At 47.8% G+C, this 18082-nt stretch overlaps 1 protein-coding gene across 1 annotated transcript in view; it reads left to right on the plus strand.

The window, feature by feature from the left end:
- The window catches only part of LOC311246587 (uncharacterized protein), a gene marked incomplete at its 3' end in the record, with an annotated part of 84205 nt that overhangs the window by 24005 nt on the left and 42118 nt on the right, over positions 1–18082 (plus strand). The window contains 5 exon segments of the mRNA XM_084336737.1: positions 4278–4382; positions 4637–4718; positions 16453–16490; positions 16493–16560; positions 16769–16913. Coding sequence (XP_084192863.1) covers positions 4278–4382; positions 4637–4718; positions 16453–16490; positions 16493–16560; positions 16769–16913 — 438 coding nt within the window.

Here is an 18082-nt window from a genome sequence, read left to right on the forward strand (position 1 = left end):
GACCCTATTGTCAGGGTCAGAAGCAGTGATAGCCCTGGCCGACGAGATCCGATCTCTGTTGGCGAAGCAGACCGTAGTCGTGGTCCCGAGAGCGGACGCAATGTCAGGCGTCTACTCCCGTTATTTTCTGGTGCCCAAGAAAAAAGGGGGGGTCAGACCTACTGGATCTGTCCGCGTTCAATCGGTTGATTGTAGCGAGACCGTTCAGGATGTTGACCGTCAAACTCCTTCTGCTTGCTGTCAGAAGGGGAGACTGGTTCACCTCCATAGACCTGAAGGATGCGTATTTTCACATCCCGATTTTCTGCGGTTCCTGTTTCAGGGCGTAGCGTACGAGTACCAGAGGTTGCCGTTCGGCTATTCTCTGGCTCCCCGCACATTCACCAAGTGCGTAGCGACTGCGCTGGAGCCTCTACGTCGTCGGGGAATACGGGTTCTATTCTATCTCGACGACATTCTACTCCTCAGTCGTTCGGAGGAGGTTGCCAGGTCTCATACCAGGCTGGTGGTGGAATTCCTCACCAGGCTGGGTTTTGCTGTGAACTGGAAGAAGAGTACGCCTCTTCCCAGTCAACAGGTGTAGTACTTGGGCTTGACGTTGAGGTCAAGGCCCATGATTGTAACCCTCTCGGAGCAGCGGCGGGTGTCTATCCTTCACGCGCTCGGGGGTTTCCGTCTGGGAGGGACGGTCACGGCGCTGCAAGTGATGCGCCTGCTCGGTATGATGGCATCTGCTCACACGTGGTTCCTCTTGGCCTCCTCTTCATGAGGAGGATACAGAGGTGGTTTTTCTCTATGGGAATAGATCCGGTGAGGGACAAATGGAAACGGTTGACGGTTCCTTTGTCGATATGGGGAGATCTCGCCCATTGGAGGAGGCTGGGTATCCTCACCATTGGCGTCCCCATGGGCAGCAGGCGCTCACACGTCACGGTCTTCACCGATGCCTCTCTCACGGGTTGGGGAGGGACGTGTCGGACCAACGCAGTGGGGGGCAGCTGGACAAAGGTCCGTGCTGGCCCGTCTACCCCGCACATCAATGTGTTGGAATTGAAGGCGGTCCTCCTGGTCCTCAAACGGTTCGCCCACCTGGTGGTAGGCGAGCACGTTATGATCAGAACGGACAGTATGACGGCAGCGGCGTATATCAACAGGCAGGGTGGGACTCGTTCCATCCGCCTGCACCGGGCGGCGGTCGAACTTTGGCTGTGGGCATCTCGCAGGCTGCGCAGTCACATCCCTGGTGCAGAGAATGTGGGCGCGGATATGATGTCTCGGGGCGGTCCTCGTTACGACGAGTGGGACATAGTCAGGCAGATCTGGGATCGCTTCGGGGAGGCCTCTGTAGATCTGTTTGCGAGCCGACGCTCTCACAAGTGCCCCTTGTGGTTCTCGGTCAGTCGAGCAGATCATCCCCCCTTGGGGGTGGACGCCTTCTCGATCTTTCCATGGCCGCCCGGTCTTCTGTACGCCTTTCCTCCTGTACAGCTGTTGGGTCAGCTGTTGGAGCGGATACGGAGGGAGCGCAAGACGGTGATCCTGGTCACGCCGGACCGGTGCACGGCAGTGTGGTTCCCGGTCTTGATCCAGCTACTGGTCGCTCCGCCTTGGGTTATTCCTTGGTCGGCGACGGCCCTCTCTCAGCAACACGGGTCGCTGTTCCAGTACCCGGTGTTGAGCCAACGCCTGTTGGTGTGGCTGGTGGGAGGGTAAGTCTGGAGAGGATGGACCCTTCTGTGGTTAATACCATCCGGAATGCGCATGCTCCCTCCACTGTCGTGCTTTACGCGGGCAGATGGCGTATGTTCCAAGAGTGGTGTAAGGCGGGGGGCCGGGACCCAGTCTCCTGCCCCCTGGATGCTGTCCTTGGTTATCTCCAGTCTCTCCTTGGTAGACTGTCGGCTTCGACGGTGAGGGTATATGCAGCAGCTATATCCTCCTATCATGAGGGGTTTGAGGGGGATGTCTTGTTCAGCCACCCTCTTGTGAAGCGTTTCCTGCTTGGCGCTCGACGCGTTAAGCCGGTGCAACGCTATTTGGCTCCGAGTTGGGATCTTCAATTGGTCCTCGTCGGTTGTCCTTGGCCCCGTTTGAGCCGCTTGAGCAAGCGCCGTTGGGACAGCTGTCTTTCAAGACCGCGTTCTTGCTGGCTGTCACCTCCGCTAAACGTGTGGGTGAGCTCTGTGCTCTTTCGGTACATCCAGAGTGCCTGTCTTTTCGTTCCGATTGCGGTGCCACTCTGCGGCCTAATCCTGCTTTCGTGCCTAAAAATATCCGGAGTTCCTTCCGCTCCAGGGATATTGTGGTTCAGGCGTTTCATCCGCCTCCTCACGCTAGTGAGTTAGATGCGGGCCTTCACCTGTCATGTCATGTCCGGTCCGTGCTTTGGGAATTTACCTCAGCCGTACTCAGGACCTCAGGGTTACCGATCAGCTTTTTGTCTGTCACGGTGGTTCTCGTGCCGGTAAGGCACTATCGAAACAGCGCCTGTCCCATTGGTTGTGCGTGGGCATTGCCCTCTGCTACACGTTGGCCGGGCTGGATCCCCCTGGGGGCGTCAGGGTGCACTCCACTCGTGGGGTGGCTGCCTCTGCCGCTCTGCTGGGTGGGGCCTCGGTGGAGGACATCTGTGCTGCAGCTTCATGGTCCTCCCCGGGCCCCTTTGTAAGGTTTTACTTCATGGACATGACCGGGGGTTCTGTCTCCCAGGCGGTTCTGGGGTCTGTGGCCTTTCCTGCTTCCCGTCCTTTGGTAGGGTAGCAGGAGTGTGTGGGTATGGGCCACAGTGTGTTGGGTCACACGTGGTTCCGCCGGTGCTGTGTGTCCAAGGGGTTCTAGTTCCCTCTTTCTCGCACTCGGGTGGAGTTGACTGCGCCCCCCCTTCATTAGGAAGGATGGGGTGACGGGACTCCCCAACCCCTTGATGTGGGCTTACGGGTCCTCAGGGGGTACATCTGTCGGGCCTCGCGTCCGCTCTGCCCCATATCTCGATAGGCTTAAGAGCGGGACGCGATGGCCAAATACAATAATATAACAACAGGTTATGTATATAACCTAGTTATATGAGTACTGGCTAAGCGTCCCGCTCTTAAGCGGCCCTGAGTTCCCTTGGGAAATCTTTTCCTGGAAACTGGGTTTTTTCTGAGAGGAAGAGTGTTTGGTGACCATGCCGAGTATCTTATAGAGCACGCCTAGGGGCGGGGCCCGGCAGGTGATGGGTGTATTTTTGTTTTCGTTGATGGAGTACAATAGGTACATGAGATGAGGTACGCTTAGCCAGTACTCATATAACTAGGTTATATACATAACCTGTCGTTATATTATCGTATTTGGCCATCGCGTCCCGTCGTTATTACTACTACTACTACTACTATTCATATTAATAGTCATATGGACATGTGCGTAATTGCAGGACATTGCAGTTACCCATCAAGCTACTTTTCCTGTCATGAGACCAGCTATAGGCCTAGATTTGACATGCTTTGAAGTTTGAACGTCCTTGCCTGTCGTATCTCAAACAGAAATGCAGTCCTTTCTTGTTCAAATGTTAGATCTTGAGCATCTTGGAGGCTCCTTATGCAATGGTTCGCACCCATAGCAATGCAGTTGCACCATTCGAAGGCTTTGTGGCGCAAACTGCCATTCGGATGGGCCTGTTGGCAAGCCCTAGTTCAGGGGTTCCCAAACTTTTCAGGCCGGGACCCAGAAAATAAGGCGTCAGAGAGCCGCGGCCCAATGCACATCGTCAGGCTTTTTTTTCTTTTTCTTTTTGCCAGACGACAGATTTTTTAAGCCAAATATCACTTCAATCCTATTAAGTTAGTTCAAGTTAGTTATTCATTTATATGTGCTATTTATGAGAGGGCTAACTTGTTGCAAAATAATAATGATAATAATAATAGCCTCATTAAAATACTATTGTTGCTTCGGTTGTTTTCAGCGTTTTATGTGCATAATCTGTTATTTAGTTTGAAATGTTCGTTGAAATAAGTAGATTTTTCGTTTTTGTTTATTTATTAAGTTAATATAAAACCATATAGTCACATTTTTGAATACAATAGAATAGAATTTTAGAATACAACTAGAAACACTGTCCTGGCCTGCTTCTAAGTTCAGTGGCCTGACAAAAAAAAAAAAAATAGATTTTTTTTTAATCATCTCGCGGCCCTCCCGTGGCTGCTCGCGGCCCACCTTTGGGTCGCGACCCCGACTTTGGGAACCACTGCCCTAGTTGACCAATTACTTGATGTAAACAATGTCATTGTCCCGACCTACAGGGGAACTGTTCGCCCAGGCACCAGTGGACGAGTACCCAGGCATCGCCGTGGAAACCGTCAGTGACTCCAGCCGTTACTTTGTGCTCCGCATTCAGGATGAAAGCGGTGGGTGGACTGTTACTAAGCAATTAGCCCACTGTCGTTTAACATCTGTCTATTGTGAGAAGTTGTCGTACATATTGCTCCGACGCAACTATTCTGCTTCGCTGGACCCTGGGGCGATTTCACGCCAGATGCGTTTCACTAATGTAGTCGAGTTATTCTCATAGCGAACCGAGAAATTACCCTTTTTTCTTTCGCCTACCATGTAAATCCTGTCTTGTGTCTCCTTGGTGTGTTTTGTGCTCTGTGTCTCTCAGGCCGCAGTGCGTTCATAGGCATCGGGTTCGGGGACCGAGGAGACTCCTTCGACTTTAACGTCGCCCTACAGGACCACTTCAAGTACGTACTGTAGCTACTCTAGTGTGTACAACCACTGCAGGACCACTTCAAGTACGTACTGTAGCTACTCTAGTGTGTACAACCACTGCAGGACCACTTCAAGTACGTACTGTAGCTACTCTAGTGTGTACAACCACTGCAGGACCACTTCCTACCTACCTACCTACCTACCTACCTACCTACCTACCTATCTATCTATCTATCTATCTATCTATCTATCTATCTATCTATCTATCTATCTATCTATCTATCTATCTATCTATCTATCTATCTATCTATCTATCTATCTATCTATCTATCTATCTATCTATCTATCTATCTATCTATCTATCTATCTATCTATCTATCTATCTATCTATCTATCTATCTATCTATCTATCTATCTATCTATCTATCTATCTATCTATCTATCTATCTATCTATCTATCTATCTATCTATCTATCTATCTATCTATCTATCTATCTATCTATCTATCTATCTATCTATCTATCTATCTATCTATCTATCTATCTATCTATCTATCTATCTATCTATCTATCTATCTATCTATCTATCTATCTATCTATCTATCTATCTATCTATCTATCTATCTATCTATCTATCTATCTATCTATCTATCTATCTATCTATCTATCTATCTATCTATCTATCTATCTATCTATCTATCTATCTATCTATCTATCTATCTATCTATCTATCTATCTATCTATCTATCTATCTATCTATCTATCTATCTATCTATCTATCTATCTATCTATCTATCTATCTATCTATCTATCTATCTATCTATCTATCTATCTATCTATCTATCTATCTATCTATCTATCTATCTATCTATCTATCTATCTATCTATCTATCTATCTATCTATCTATCTATCTATCTATCTATCTATCTATCTATCTATCTATCTATCTATCTATCTATCTATCTATCTATCTATCTATCTATCTATCTATCTATCTATCTATCTATCTATCTATCTATCTATCTATCTATCTATCTATCTATCTATCTATCTATCTATCTATCTATCTATCTATCTATCTATCTATCTATCTATCTATCTATCTATCTATCTATCTATCTATCTATCTATCTATCTATCTATCTATCTATCTATCTATCTATCTATCTATCTATCTATCTATCTATCTATCTATCTATCTATCTATCTATCTATCTATCTATCTATCTATCTATCTATCTATCTATCTATCTATCTATCTATCTATCTATCTATCTATCTATCTATCTATCTATCTATCTATCTATCTATCTATCTATCTATCTATCTATCTATCTATCTATCTATCTATCTATCTATCTATCTATCTATCTATCTATCTATCTATCTATCTATCTATCTATCTATCTATCTATCTATCTATCTATCTATCTATCTATCTATCTATCTATCTATCTATCTATCTATCTATCTATCTATCTATCTATCTATCTATCTATCTATCTATCTATCTATCTATCTATCTATCTATCTATCTATCTATCTATCTATCTATCTATCTATCTATCTATCTATCTATCTATCTATCTATCTATCTATCTATCTATCTATCTATCTATCTATCTATCTATCTATCTATCTATCTATCTATCTATCTATCTATCTATCTATCTATCTATCTATCTATCTATCTATCTATCTATCTATCTATCTATCTATCTATCTATCTATCTATCTATCTATCTATCTATCTATCTATCTATCTATCTATCTATCTATCTATCTATCTATCTATCTATCTATCTATCTATCTATCTATCTATCTATCTATCTATCTATCTATCTATCTATCTATCTATCTATCTATCTATCTATCTATCTATCTATCTATCTATCTATCTATCTATCTATCTATCTATCTATCTATCTATCTATCTATCTATCTATCTATCTATCTATCTATCTATCTATCTATCTATCTATCTATCTATCTATCTATCTATCTATCTATCTATCTATCTATCTATCTATCTATCTATCTATCTATCTATCTATCTATCTATCTATCTATCTATCTATCTATCTATCTATCTATCTAGGACCACTTCAAGTACCTAGCTACTCTATATTCAGTGGTGGAAGAAGTACACAGTTCCTTTACTTACGTAAGTCCTCCATTCAAATTCTTACAGTAAGTAAAAGTAGAGAAGTATTTGTGTATTCCAGTGCTTGGGAGCATTCATACCTCGATCCATTGACCTCTATCGGTTGTTAAAGTGGTATGTGGTCCAGTTATGCTGCTCTGATTGCATCCTTTTGAAGTTGACAAGCTTCAAATGTGAAAGTACATAATCTTCATAAATTGTTTCCATGTTTTCTATGCAAAAATCTATTTCCTCAAAGTAACTATTAACTGATGGGTTCAGATGAATGTAGTGAAATAAAAAGTACAATATTTCCGTTGAAATGTAGTGGAGTAAATACAAAGAACAATGAGAAGTGTTTGAGTAAAAATACTGCAGGACCACTTCAAGTACATAGCTACTTCCCTATGGGGCAGAGAAGCGGGTTTGTGACCCTTGCGCAAGGCACTTAACCCCCAACTGCTCCAGTGGAGTTGCTCAGTGGCCAACATTGTCAGACTGTGGTTGTACTGGGCAGCTCCCAGGTGTGAATGGAACTGTGTGAATGTGAAGCAGGGTGTTGCTAAAAAAGAGCATCCATGCACAGCGAACCTACCCTGGGTTACTAAAGGTTAAAAATAAATAGTGTGTACAACTAGAGGTTTTGTTATTCATACGTGCATCATCTTCATAATGTGCTTCGTTGAGGTAAAGAGTACTATACATATCATACCAACTGTAACTGAGGGGTACAATTCCCTGACTGTATTACTAGATATGATACTTACTACCACTACCTTTGTACTTAATATTCGGCCACCCAGTACATGGCATAAATATATTATCATGAACACTCTCACGTAGATGAAACGGATCCAACACAAATGTACGAATTAGAAACAGGTCTTTATTTCCTACACAGCGATGGTGTGTAGAATAAGCACTTAATCACTTAATTACATTTATGAATTGAAATAGTATGCACTTTTATGGCAAGGAGTATTCGTCGGTATATCAATAGAGAATGTCCAATCTCTGAAGGCGCAGGTGGTAAATATACGACCTGGAATAGTTAAGGAATAACAGCAATGATACTTTAATGATTATAGGCTGGATACACTAGAGGGGGTTAATCCGGTCGCTTGTAAGCCGACAGGAGTAGGAGGGGGGGGGGGGGGGTAGAATCCAGCTGCCTCGTCCGGCCAAGGGTATCCCAGGTGAACCCACTGTAGTGCCGTTCAATGCGCTGGCGATCCTTGGACCACAGATGAAAGCAGGTGGACTCTTTGTGGGCCGGCTCTCTCCGGTCCACGGGGGAGAGACGTGAAGCGACCTCGTCTTGCAGAGCGTCTCCTCACCTTGCGTCCTCTCCAGGGGGGGGGGTTCCAACACACGGCAGTGTCGGGGGTCTTTATCCATGGAATAATCAAAGTATCCAAAGCATAATCCGTGCCTGGGAAGGCGGGCTGTCGTCGGTAGAATAATCCGGTATACAGGTCCACTCGCTCGTCGGCTCTGGGGCTCCTCGGGTGCAGCTCCACATAGGGTCAACCACCCTGGGTAAGCAGCCAGTTCTCTGCCCGAAACGATGGGGTACTGACTACGGTAGTATTCTCACCGCACGAAGCACTATATATTAACAGACTATTATTAGCTTAATAGACTACGTCCAACTCGACGATATAGTGCCAAATATGACTATTCAAATATTAATATACACGATGTCTCAATACCGATGGTAGGCGAACTTGGCCTTACTCCCACACGTGGCGTCGCGGGGAGGCTTTACGTCTGTGACTCTATTGGAGGGTAAGAAACTGGACTGAAAAGAAAGTCCTACTTTAGTAGCGCAGTATATATACGCACTATGAACAAATAGTCCCATTAGTGGTGCGGTAGCCAAATTCCTACGCGGAACTAGGACTTGTTCGTACATGTCGAGCGGTACGTTTGAACTGGGTCTGAGGGGTATGGCAGCCTGGCACCAAGGTCTCGACCAATAGTAGAATGGAGACTATTATGGGATGTTCAGTAGGCTAGAATGGATATTCAATGCATATTGTACAAGGAATATACAAGGGATATCAGGGAATATTAGAGAATATACAAATACAATTAAATATATATATATAAATAAATATATATATTCGGTTTAATCTGGCCCTTCACAACAGCCACCCCCTGAATAGGTCCCAGACCTAATCAGTTAAACAGAGACAGATTAATCGCGTTGTCTATTTACACATAAGGGTTTGCTGTAGGGGTCAGTCAACTTCACAAAGTCATAGGGTTGTAGGGTCATGGTCATCATCGATTGTGTCTGGGAGTCGAGGCAGTTCTATGAGCCTTGCCACGGGACGGGTGTAAGTGCGACCCTGGACGAGCACTTCAGCTGCTCGGACCTTGCCGTCGGCACCGGTGATCACTTTGCTTACGCGGCCGGCCGGCCACATAGCTCTGGGCAGTGATTGATCAATAATCATGACGACTGTTCCTTCTGTCAAATTGTCTCTCTCCTTTACCCACTTCTGGCGGGTCTGTAGAGACGGTAGGTAGTGCAGTAGGAAACTGTTCCAAAACTTGTCGGCTAATACTTGGCTGTACCTCCACATTCGTCGGCCGTTCGCTTCTTCAGGCCGGTACATTGTCTGTGGTAATGCAGGATCTAGCCGCCCCATCAGGAGTGTGTTGGGGGTCACTGGGTCGATATCCGCCACATCACTGGAGACATATCCGAGGGGCTTCGAGTTAAGTACTCCCTCAATCTCCGTGAGGACTGTTTCTGCTCCTGCGTGATGTACATCCTCATCGTATTTCTTTATAATCAGCTCTGTGACCTTGTGTCGGCTGTTCAATGCGATCGGGTATTTAATGTCATCCGGTAGATTGGGGGCTCTGCGTAGGCGACCACCCACTCTGATGAGGGTATGAGCGTCGCTCTCGGGGGCCAGGTGAATTAATCTGCTGTCGGATGGGACGGGCTTTCCTCCCTGTAGACAGGCCAATTCATCGGGGAACGAGTCTCTCTGGGCTCGCTGCAGTAGAAGCAATTCTGCTTCCTCGTAGTTAGCTGCTGACATATCAGCGGGGGACTTGCACTCCGGGTGGTACCGCAGGAATGTTCTTTGTTGTGCACTCTCTATGGACGTGCAATCGTTTATGTTAGGGTCGGTGGAGGCTACGGTGCTCAATCCACAGAACACAGACTTCTTAATTTCCACCTCCTCTGGACTTGCTTCCCTCGGGATAGGCATGGGCCACTGTCCTTCCGGGAGTCTTAGGAATGCGGGGCCGTCACTGTAGACATTGCGACGGGTGAGGTCATCCAGGGGCATCCCCCGGGTGATGACGTCAGCTGGGTTCTGTTTTGTATCAACGTAGCGCCACTCTGTTTCTCCGGTTAACTCTTCGGTTAAGTCTTGAATCTCGGTGACTCTGACTCCCACGAAGACTTTGTACTTGCATGAGTCCGATTTGATCCAGGCGAGTACCGTCGTGGAATCTGACCACAGGATTGTTCTAGACACCGGTATGGTGAGCTCACGTTGGATGAGCGTGGCTAGGTGCGCTCCGGCTAGGGCTGCGCAGAGCTCTAGACGTGGGATAGATTGTTGCTTGCGTGGGGCTATTCTCGAGCGGGCGAGGACAAATGCTGTGTAGATCTCTCCCCCCTGGTCTTGGGCCCGCAAGTAGGCTACTGATCCGTATGCGACCTCTGAGGCGTCACTGAAGACGTGTAAGTCCATTTTACATTTCTCTGGCCTCACCGTGGGTGGGAAGTAGCTTCGGCGCATATTAACGCCTGGGAGTGAGTGGAGCTCCATCTCCCACTCTCTCCAGGTGGATGCAAGGTGTGCGGGAATGGGGTCGTCCCAGCCCTGGTCCTTGTCCCACAATGCTCGTACAATCATTTTTGCCCTGGTGGTGTACGGTAGAATACATCCTAGCGGGTCGTATTGTCGGGCGAGTGTTGTGTACACACTCCGTCTGGTGGTCGGCGCCGCCGCCGGCCTTCCCTGCTCCGTAGTCAGGGGCTTGTGTCTGTAGTGAAGCGAATCTGTTTTGAATCGCCACACCAATCCCAGGGTCATCTCCTGGGCTTCTCCCGGGATTGTAGCCATCCAGGTCTCGCTGCTGGCTGCCTTGTCCTCGGAGGAGAGGCTGCGCAGTACTTGCGGATCGCTGCTGGCCCACTGCCTGAGATCAAAGCCGCCTTTGATCAATGAGGCGCGGAGTTTAATCAGGAGAGCCTCGGCTTCTTCCTGGGTTGAAAGGCTTTGTAGACAGTTGTCTACGTAGAAGCTGTTCTTTACGCTGTGTCGGACCTCTTCGTCCGCTGCTGGGTCCTCTGCTACATGTTTCTGTAGTGCAAATGTCGCACAGCAGGGGCTGCACGTCGTTCCGAAGGGGAGGACTTCCCATTGGTAGATGGCTGGGTGCTCATCTCCTGGCTTCTCTCTCCATAGGAACCGTAACAGGGGCTTGTCCGCCTCTACTAATCTCACCTGCAGGAACATTCCTTTAATGTCCCCGCTGATGGCCACCTTTTCCTGGCGGAAGCGGAGTAGAACGCCGAGTAGGGAGGGGCCGAGTGTGGGACCGGGCAGTAACTCTTTATTCAGATTTTGGGATCCGATCTGGTAGCTGCAGTTAAATACTATGCGGTCTTTACCGTTGTGATGGACCTTGTGGTGGGGCACGTACCACGATTCAGTGGTCTGGTCAGCCTCTTTAATGTCCATCTTTGTGACGTGTCCCGCTGTGATGAGCTTCTCAATCTCAGCGCGGTATACACTCTCTTGGGCGGGGTTCTTGGCTAAGCGCCGCTCCGTGTTCAGCAGGTACCGTTCTGTGGCGTCTGTCTTGGCGTGGAAAGTAGGCATTCCTTCTCGCCGCAGGAGTGGCGTGGCGTATCTCAACACGCCGTTGACCGGGACTCTCTTGGTCCCTGTCTCGAGGAGGTGAATGGCGTAAATGTCATCTTTAGAGCGAATGTCTTTCTTTCCGTTCTTAAAGGGCATTTGTTCCAGGGTCCATAGCCGCTCTACGTGTTGCAGGAGTGCGGTTTCTCCCTCTGTGACTCGGGAGTGGAGACATCTAGTGGCTGTACTTCGGTTGAGAGATTTGGCGAGCGGGCCTTGGAGAGTCCATCCCAAACGGGTCTCGACTGCTGCAGGACAGCCTCGGGGTCCGGTATGAACCCGGTCTATCGGGACAATGAGGTCTGCATGGTCGGAGCCTATCAACAGGGTCGGCATAGCATTGTCTATGAGCGGGATCGGTAACTTGCGCAGATGTGCATATTTCTCCATCAGCTTGGCGACGGGGTATGTGTACCGCGACAGTCCCATTTCTTGGCTGGTGAAAGCGTCTGCAATCTGGTACCGTCGCTCAGGCTGGCCGCTTGCTGCGATAGAGAATGAGACATTCTCGCCCTTTATCGTCTTCAAATCTCGTCTTATTGTCCGAATTGTCATTTGGGTTTCGCTTCCCCGCAGCCCTAGCTGGGCCGCAGCGGAGGCGAGCAGCAGGGTCTTCTCTGACCCGTCATCGAGGACGGCGTAAGTGTCCAGGACTTTATTCTGGTAGCTTAGTGTCACACGCACTACTTTTAGGAGTACTCGGGCTCCACTGCTGCTGGCGGGATCGATGTACATGACGCTCGCTTTGCGGCTGGATGGTGCAGGTGAAGGGCGCCGTCTGTTACTGTCGTGAAGTATGTCCAGATGGGCTCCATCGCACTTGGTGCACCTTTTCTTTAAGCGGCATTCGGCTGCCATGTGTGAGCGCGCACAGCGAAAACAGCGCTTGTTGGACTTTATCCATTGACCTGCTTCCTCCGCGTTCAGCTTGGGGAAGGAGTCACATTGCGCTAGCCAGTGTTCTTTCTCACAGTAGGGGCACACTATCTTCCACTTCTCCGTTCTGGAGGGGGTACTGTGGCTCCTGCTGCTCGGTACTGACTCCGATTGGTGCATCACAGTCACCGATCTTCTTCCATCATTTAGTCGTCTGGTTCCTTCTCTGGAGCCAGGGGTGCTCCGTCCGAATGTATCTAGCCGTAGGCTGCTGACTTCTCTCGCCAGGAAGTCTGCTAGATCGAGGAGGTTCAGTTCGGGGCCATTCGGGTCTCTGTGGTCCCTCTGCCGCCTAAAGCGCTCCTGACGAGCGGGCGGCAGCTTCTCCAGGATCCTTTCCACATTTGAGTTGGCGTAAAGTTCATGCCTCCCTTTCTCTCTTTGCGCTCCCAACATCCCTACCAGGGACTGCACTCTGATGGACAGGTCGTCCAGTGCTCGATTGTCTATTGCTGGGGGTAAGCGGTCGATGTGTCGGATCTCCTGGATCACGTAATCCCATATGCGCCCATACCTCTGGTCCAATGCTACCAGCGCTGCTGTGTATGGGGTGGTGGAAGTCGCGTAGGCGAGCGCTATATTATGTGCGCGGGGCACCTTTAAGTGCTGCAGTAGGATGGCGTATTTGTGGCGTTCATCCAATACATCCACCAACATGGTCTCCAGACACATGCGGAGTTCTGTATACTGGGCCCGGTTCTCTTGGGTGAAGTCGGGTACCATAGGCGTGCCAATGTATGACGCTGACTGTGGATACATCGGCGAGCGTTGGGGGAGAGGCCTCCTAGGCGAGTCTCCTCCCGCTCCTTGGTATGGGCTGGTACCGGCAGTGTACCATGGCCCGCTTGTCCAGGTGCTGTTCCTCGGTGCGGGTCGTGCGTCGTGCTCACCCGGGTATAGAGTCGGGGGTCTGTAGCGCAGCTCCGCGGGAGTATAGCCTGGGCTGTACCGGGCCTCCTGGTCCGGTAGAGTACTGTGCTGTCTTCGGGCGTGGTTCTCCTCCTCTTCCTCTTCGTCTTCAGTTAGGTCATCCAGTGCTTGTAGTCTCTGGTTTAGCCTCTCCACAGGATATGCTGCTCCTTCCCGGTTGCTAGGTCTCGCTTGGACCGGTGGGGGGAGGTGGTCTGTGGGGGGTATAGACCTCGTCTGTTGGTCAAGTTCAGGGTTGTTTACTCGGCTAGGGGATGCCGCCCTGGAGGTGTGTCTAGACGAGTTCCTGGAGCCTCTGGCGGAGGGAGAGGGTGTTGTCCGTCTGATCAGCTGTTCTATTAGTTGCGCTTGCTGTCTGTCGCGCTCTGCGTCCCGTAGAGCACCAGCAGCTGCTCGCTGGCTGTCTGCTCGGTCTCGGGCCACATTCTCTTCCATCTGAATGCGTCTTATTTCTAGACGTATATGCTCTTCTTCGCTCCGCTGCTGGATCTGCAGTCGGTCGCGTTCAGCAGCGGCGTTCAGGCTGATGAGGAAGGCCTGCTGTAGGGTCCTTTCTGCCTCGCTGGGAGAAGGCGGTTGTATAGGGGAGCCTTCCCTCGGGGTACTCCTTGCGGAGCCTTGGAGCTCTATCTCCACGGTGCTCTCCCCGTCTTCTTCCGTGCCGAGTTCTCTCTCGGTAGCGTTGTATTCCTCCCGGGACTCATCGGGGACTACTTCTTCAGTACTGGCGGGGTGTGAAGTCATGTCTGGTTCCCACTGGTCCCCACCGTGAACTTGGTCAGTTACATTAGAGCCCGTAGGGGCCTCTATGGTCGGGGTAGTCTGGGCGTTGGGGTTAGACATACTTTTACTTTCTAGTTTTACCGCGTTTACTGTTAGTAGAAGACTAGGTTGTTGACTGACAGCGTAAGCCTCTAAGTACTGAGGGAGCCGTCGTTCGCGCTGCGGGCGTTGGTTAGGAGGATCGTTTCGTGGAGTGTTCATCATAGGCCATTTCAATATTAATAACACTATATTAATATTACACTAATTACCATCCGGCTCGAAGGACCAATTGTAACTGAGGGGTACAATTCCCTGACTGTATTACTAGATATGATACTTACTACCACTACCTTTGTACTTAATATTCGGCCACCCAGTACACGGCATAAATATATTATCATGAACACTCTCACGTAGATGAAACGGATCCAACACAAATGTACGAATTAGAAACAGGTCTTTATTTCCTACACAGCGATGGTGTGTAGAATAAGCACTTAATCACTTAATTACATTTATGAATTGAAATAGTATGCACTTTTATGGCAAGGAGTATTCGTCTGTATATCAATAGAGAATGTCCAATCTCTGAAGGCGCAGGTGGTAAATATACGACCTGGAATAGTTAAGGAATAACAGCAATGATACTTTAATGATTATAGGCTGGATACACTAGAGGGGGTTAATCCGGTCGCTTGTAAGCCGACAGGAGTAGGAGGGGGGGGGGGGGTAGAATCCAGCTGCCTCGTCCGGCCAAGGGTATCCCAGGTGAACCCACTGTAGTGCCGTTCAATGCGCTGGCGATCCTTGGACCACAGATGAAAGCAGGTGGACTCTTTGTGGGCCGGCTCTCTCCGGTCCACGGGGGAGAGACGTGAAGCGACCTCGTCTTGCAGAGCGTCTCCTCACCTTGCGTCCTCTCCAGGGGGGGGGGTTCCAACACACGGCAGTGTCGGGGGTCTTTATCCATGGAATAATCAAAGTATCCAAAGCATAATCCGTGCCTGGGAAGGCGGGCTGTCGTCGGTAGAATAATCCGGTATACAGGTCCACTCGCTCGTCGGCTCTGGGGCTCCTCGGGTGCAGCTCCACATAGGGTCAACCACCCTGGGTAAGCAGCCAGTTATCTGCCCGAAACGATGGGGTACTGACTACGGTAGTATTCTCACCGCACGAAGCACTATATATTAACAGACTATTATTAGCTTAATAGACTACGTCCAACTCGACGATATAGTGCCAAATATGACTATTCAAATATTAATATACACGATGTCTCAATACCGATGGTAGGCGAACCACACGTGGCGTCGCGGGGAGGCTTTACGTCTGTGACTCTATTGGAGGGTAAGAAACTGGACTGAAAAGAAAGTCCTACTTTAGTAGCGCAGTATATATACGCACTATGAACAAATAGTCCCATTAGTGGTGCGGTAGCCAAATTCCTACGCGGAACTAGGACTTGTTCGTACATGTCGAGCGGTACGTTTGAACTGGGTCTGAGGGGTATGGCAGCCTGGCACCAAGGTCTCGACCAATAGTAGAATGGAGACTATTATGGGATGTTCAGTAGGCTAGAATGGATATTCAATGCATATTGTACAAGGAATATACAAGGGATATCAGGGAATATTAGAGAATATACAAATACAATTAAATATATATATATAAATAAATATATATATTCGGTTTAATCTGGCCCTTCACAACACCAACCATAGACGCTGCACACAACTGAATACACTGAATACAATAGAATACAACTGAAGCAACATTTAAAAATGACTCGATCTTCATCAGGTTTCCATCAAGACCTGATGAAGACCCAGGCAGGCAGGATGAAATATTCAATAAAGGTTTCTTGGAGCTAAGTGTGCAGCTTCTAGGCTTTGGGTTGATACTTCATAGTGTAATATTACAATCGGTATCATGGTTACTTTGCAGATGATGATGCTGTTTATTTCTCTCTCTCTCTCTCTCTCTCTCTCTCTCTCTCTCTCTCTCTCTCTCTCTCTCTCTCTCTCTCTCTCTCTCTCTCTCTCTCTCTCTCTCTCTCTCTCTCTCTCTCTCTCTCACCTGCTCTTTCTCAGGTGGGTGAAACAGGAAGATGAACTCTCTAAACAGGCGCAGGCCCAGACTCTGCCCCTAAACTGGACTTGGGATTCAAAGAGGGACAGACTATCACTCTAAATATTGGGGTAAACACTATTCACCTTCACGCTACAGTAGCTACATTACTTTTTTCCTTCTTTAAGCCCCTGCTTTGATAGGGTGTCAGGGTGGACAGCATTGAATATCTGAGAAACGTGCACATATGTACACATGCACACACGACACACTTATGTCTGCTCTCCTCTTGTTACCCTCCCCAACCTCTTCTTCTCTTCCTTTCTATATTGACTCCAGCAATCTAGAAAGAAGTCTCGCCCGCAAAGTTCAGGTGGCTTTGGGCTCCTCCCCCCTCCTCCTAGCAAGCTACAGGTAGCCCCACCCCCTGCATCTAGATCTTCCAATCATAACTCAGAGCCGTCCACAGGAGGAAGTGACACAGGTACCCACAGTGATTGTGATACTGCACAAGATCTATTTGATGTAATTCATTCAAAACCTCTGATGTGAATTATTGCGTACGATTTGATCTTTTATGAAACACAGGCCTACATTCTATTTCGTTCAGGAAACTCCACTCTTCCATTTTAAATTGTGGGAACAATTAGCCAAATGCATTGTGGTTAGACTTACTGTAAGAGATGTAAGTTAAGAGACTTGTGCAATACTATGATATAATCGGTTATATTAATATAGATTTTTGTCCGGTCTCTTGTAATGTTACGCCAAATGAAATTCACTGAAAAACATTTCCCCATGGGGACAATAAATTGCCTGACTAACTAACTAACTAACTAACTAACTAACTAACTAACTAACTAACTAACTAACTAACTAACTAACTAACTAACTAACTAACTAACTAACTAACTAACTAACTAACTAACTAACTAACTAACTAACTAACTAACTAACTAACTAACTAACTAACTAACTAACTAACTAACTAACTAACTAATTAACTAACTAATTAACTAACTAACTGAGGCCATGTTTAGACGGAAACGCTTGCGAGTGACTCTGCTTTGGTCCAATCACATTCCCCCACCCACAGTCTGCGAATCAGAGACAGAGTAGGGCGGGTCTTCACAGCACGCCTGGTTGTCTCAACTATACCTGAGGCAGTGTAGCGGGGCTCCGTCGTCTCCAGTCGACTACACTTTTACAGCCTCGTCTGCACGAATAATTCCCTCCCAAAACACTAGTCTAAACGCAAAATTAAAAGTGAGACTGCAAGACGACTTCTGCGGTTTCTGTTGAGACTCTCTCCGTCTAAACATGGCCTAACTAACTAACTAATAATGCGCTGGAAACACAATTTCCCCAAAACGTGAGCAGAATCTGGCAACCTGGTAGGCAGAAACTGGTGATGAATGATTTTTATACAACGGCATGCACATTTCTCGATTCTGATTGGCTGAAACAGTCAAGTTACACGTGGGTATTTGTACTAACCTCACGCTCTTGGTCCCAGGACCTGCCCACAACCGCATTACTATCACTCCGCCATGCGAGTTTTAGAAGTGAAGCAGATGGCGGACAAACCGGACAGTAAACATTACGAAAGGATATGGATCAATAGGGTCATAAAGACTAAATGAAAAACGATTC

The sequence above is a fragment of the Notolepis coatsorum genome, assembly GCF_963971535.1.
Source record: "Notolepis coatsorum genome assembly, chromosome: 19".
NCBI classification, from domain to species: Eukaryota; Metazoa; Chordata; class Actinopteri; order Aulopiformes; family Paralepididae; genus Notolepis; species Notolepis coatsorum.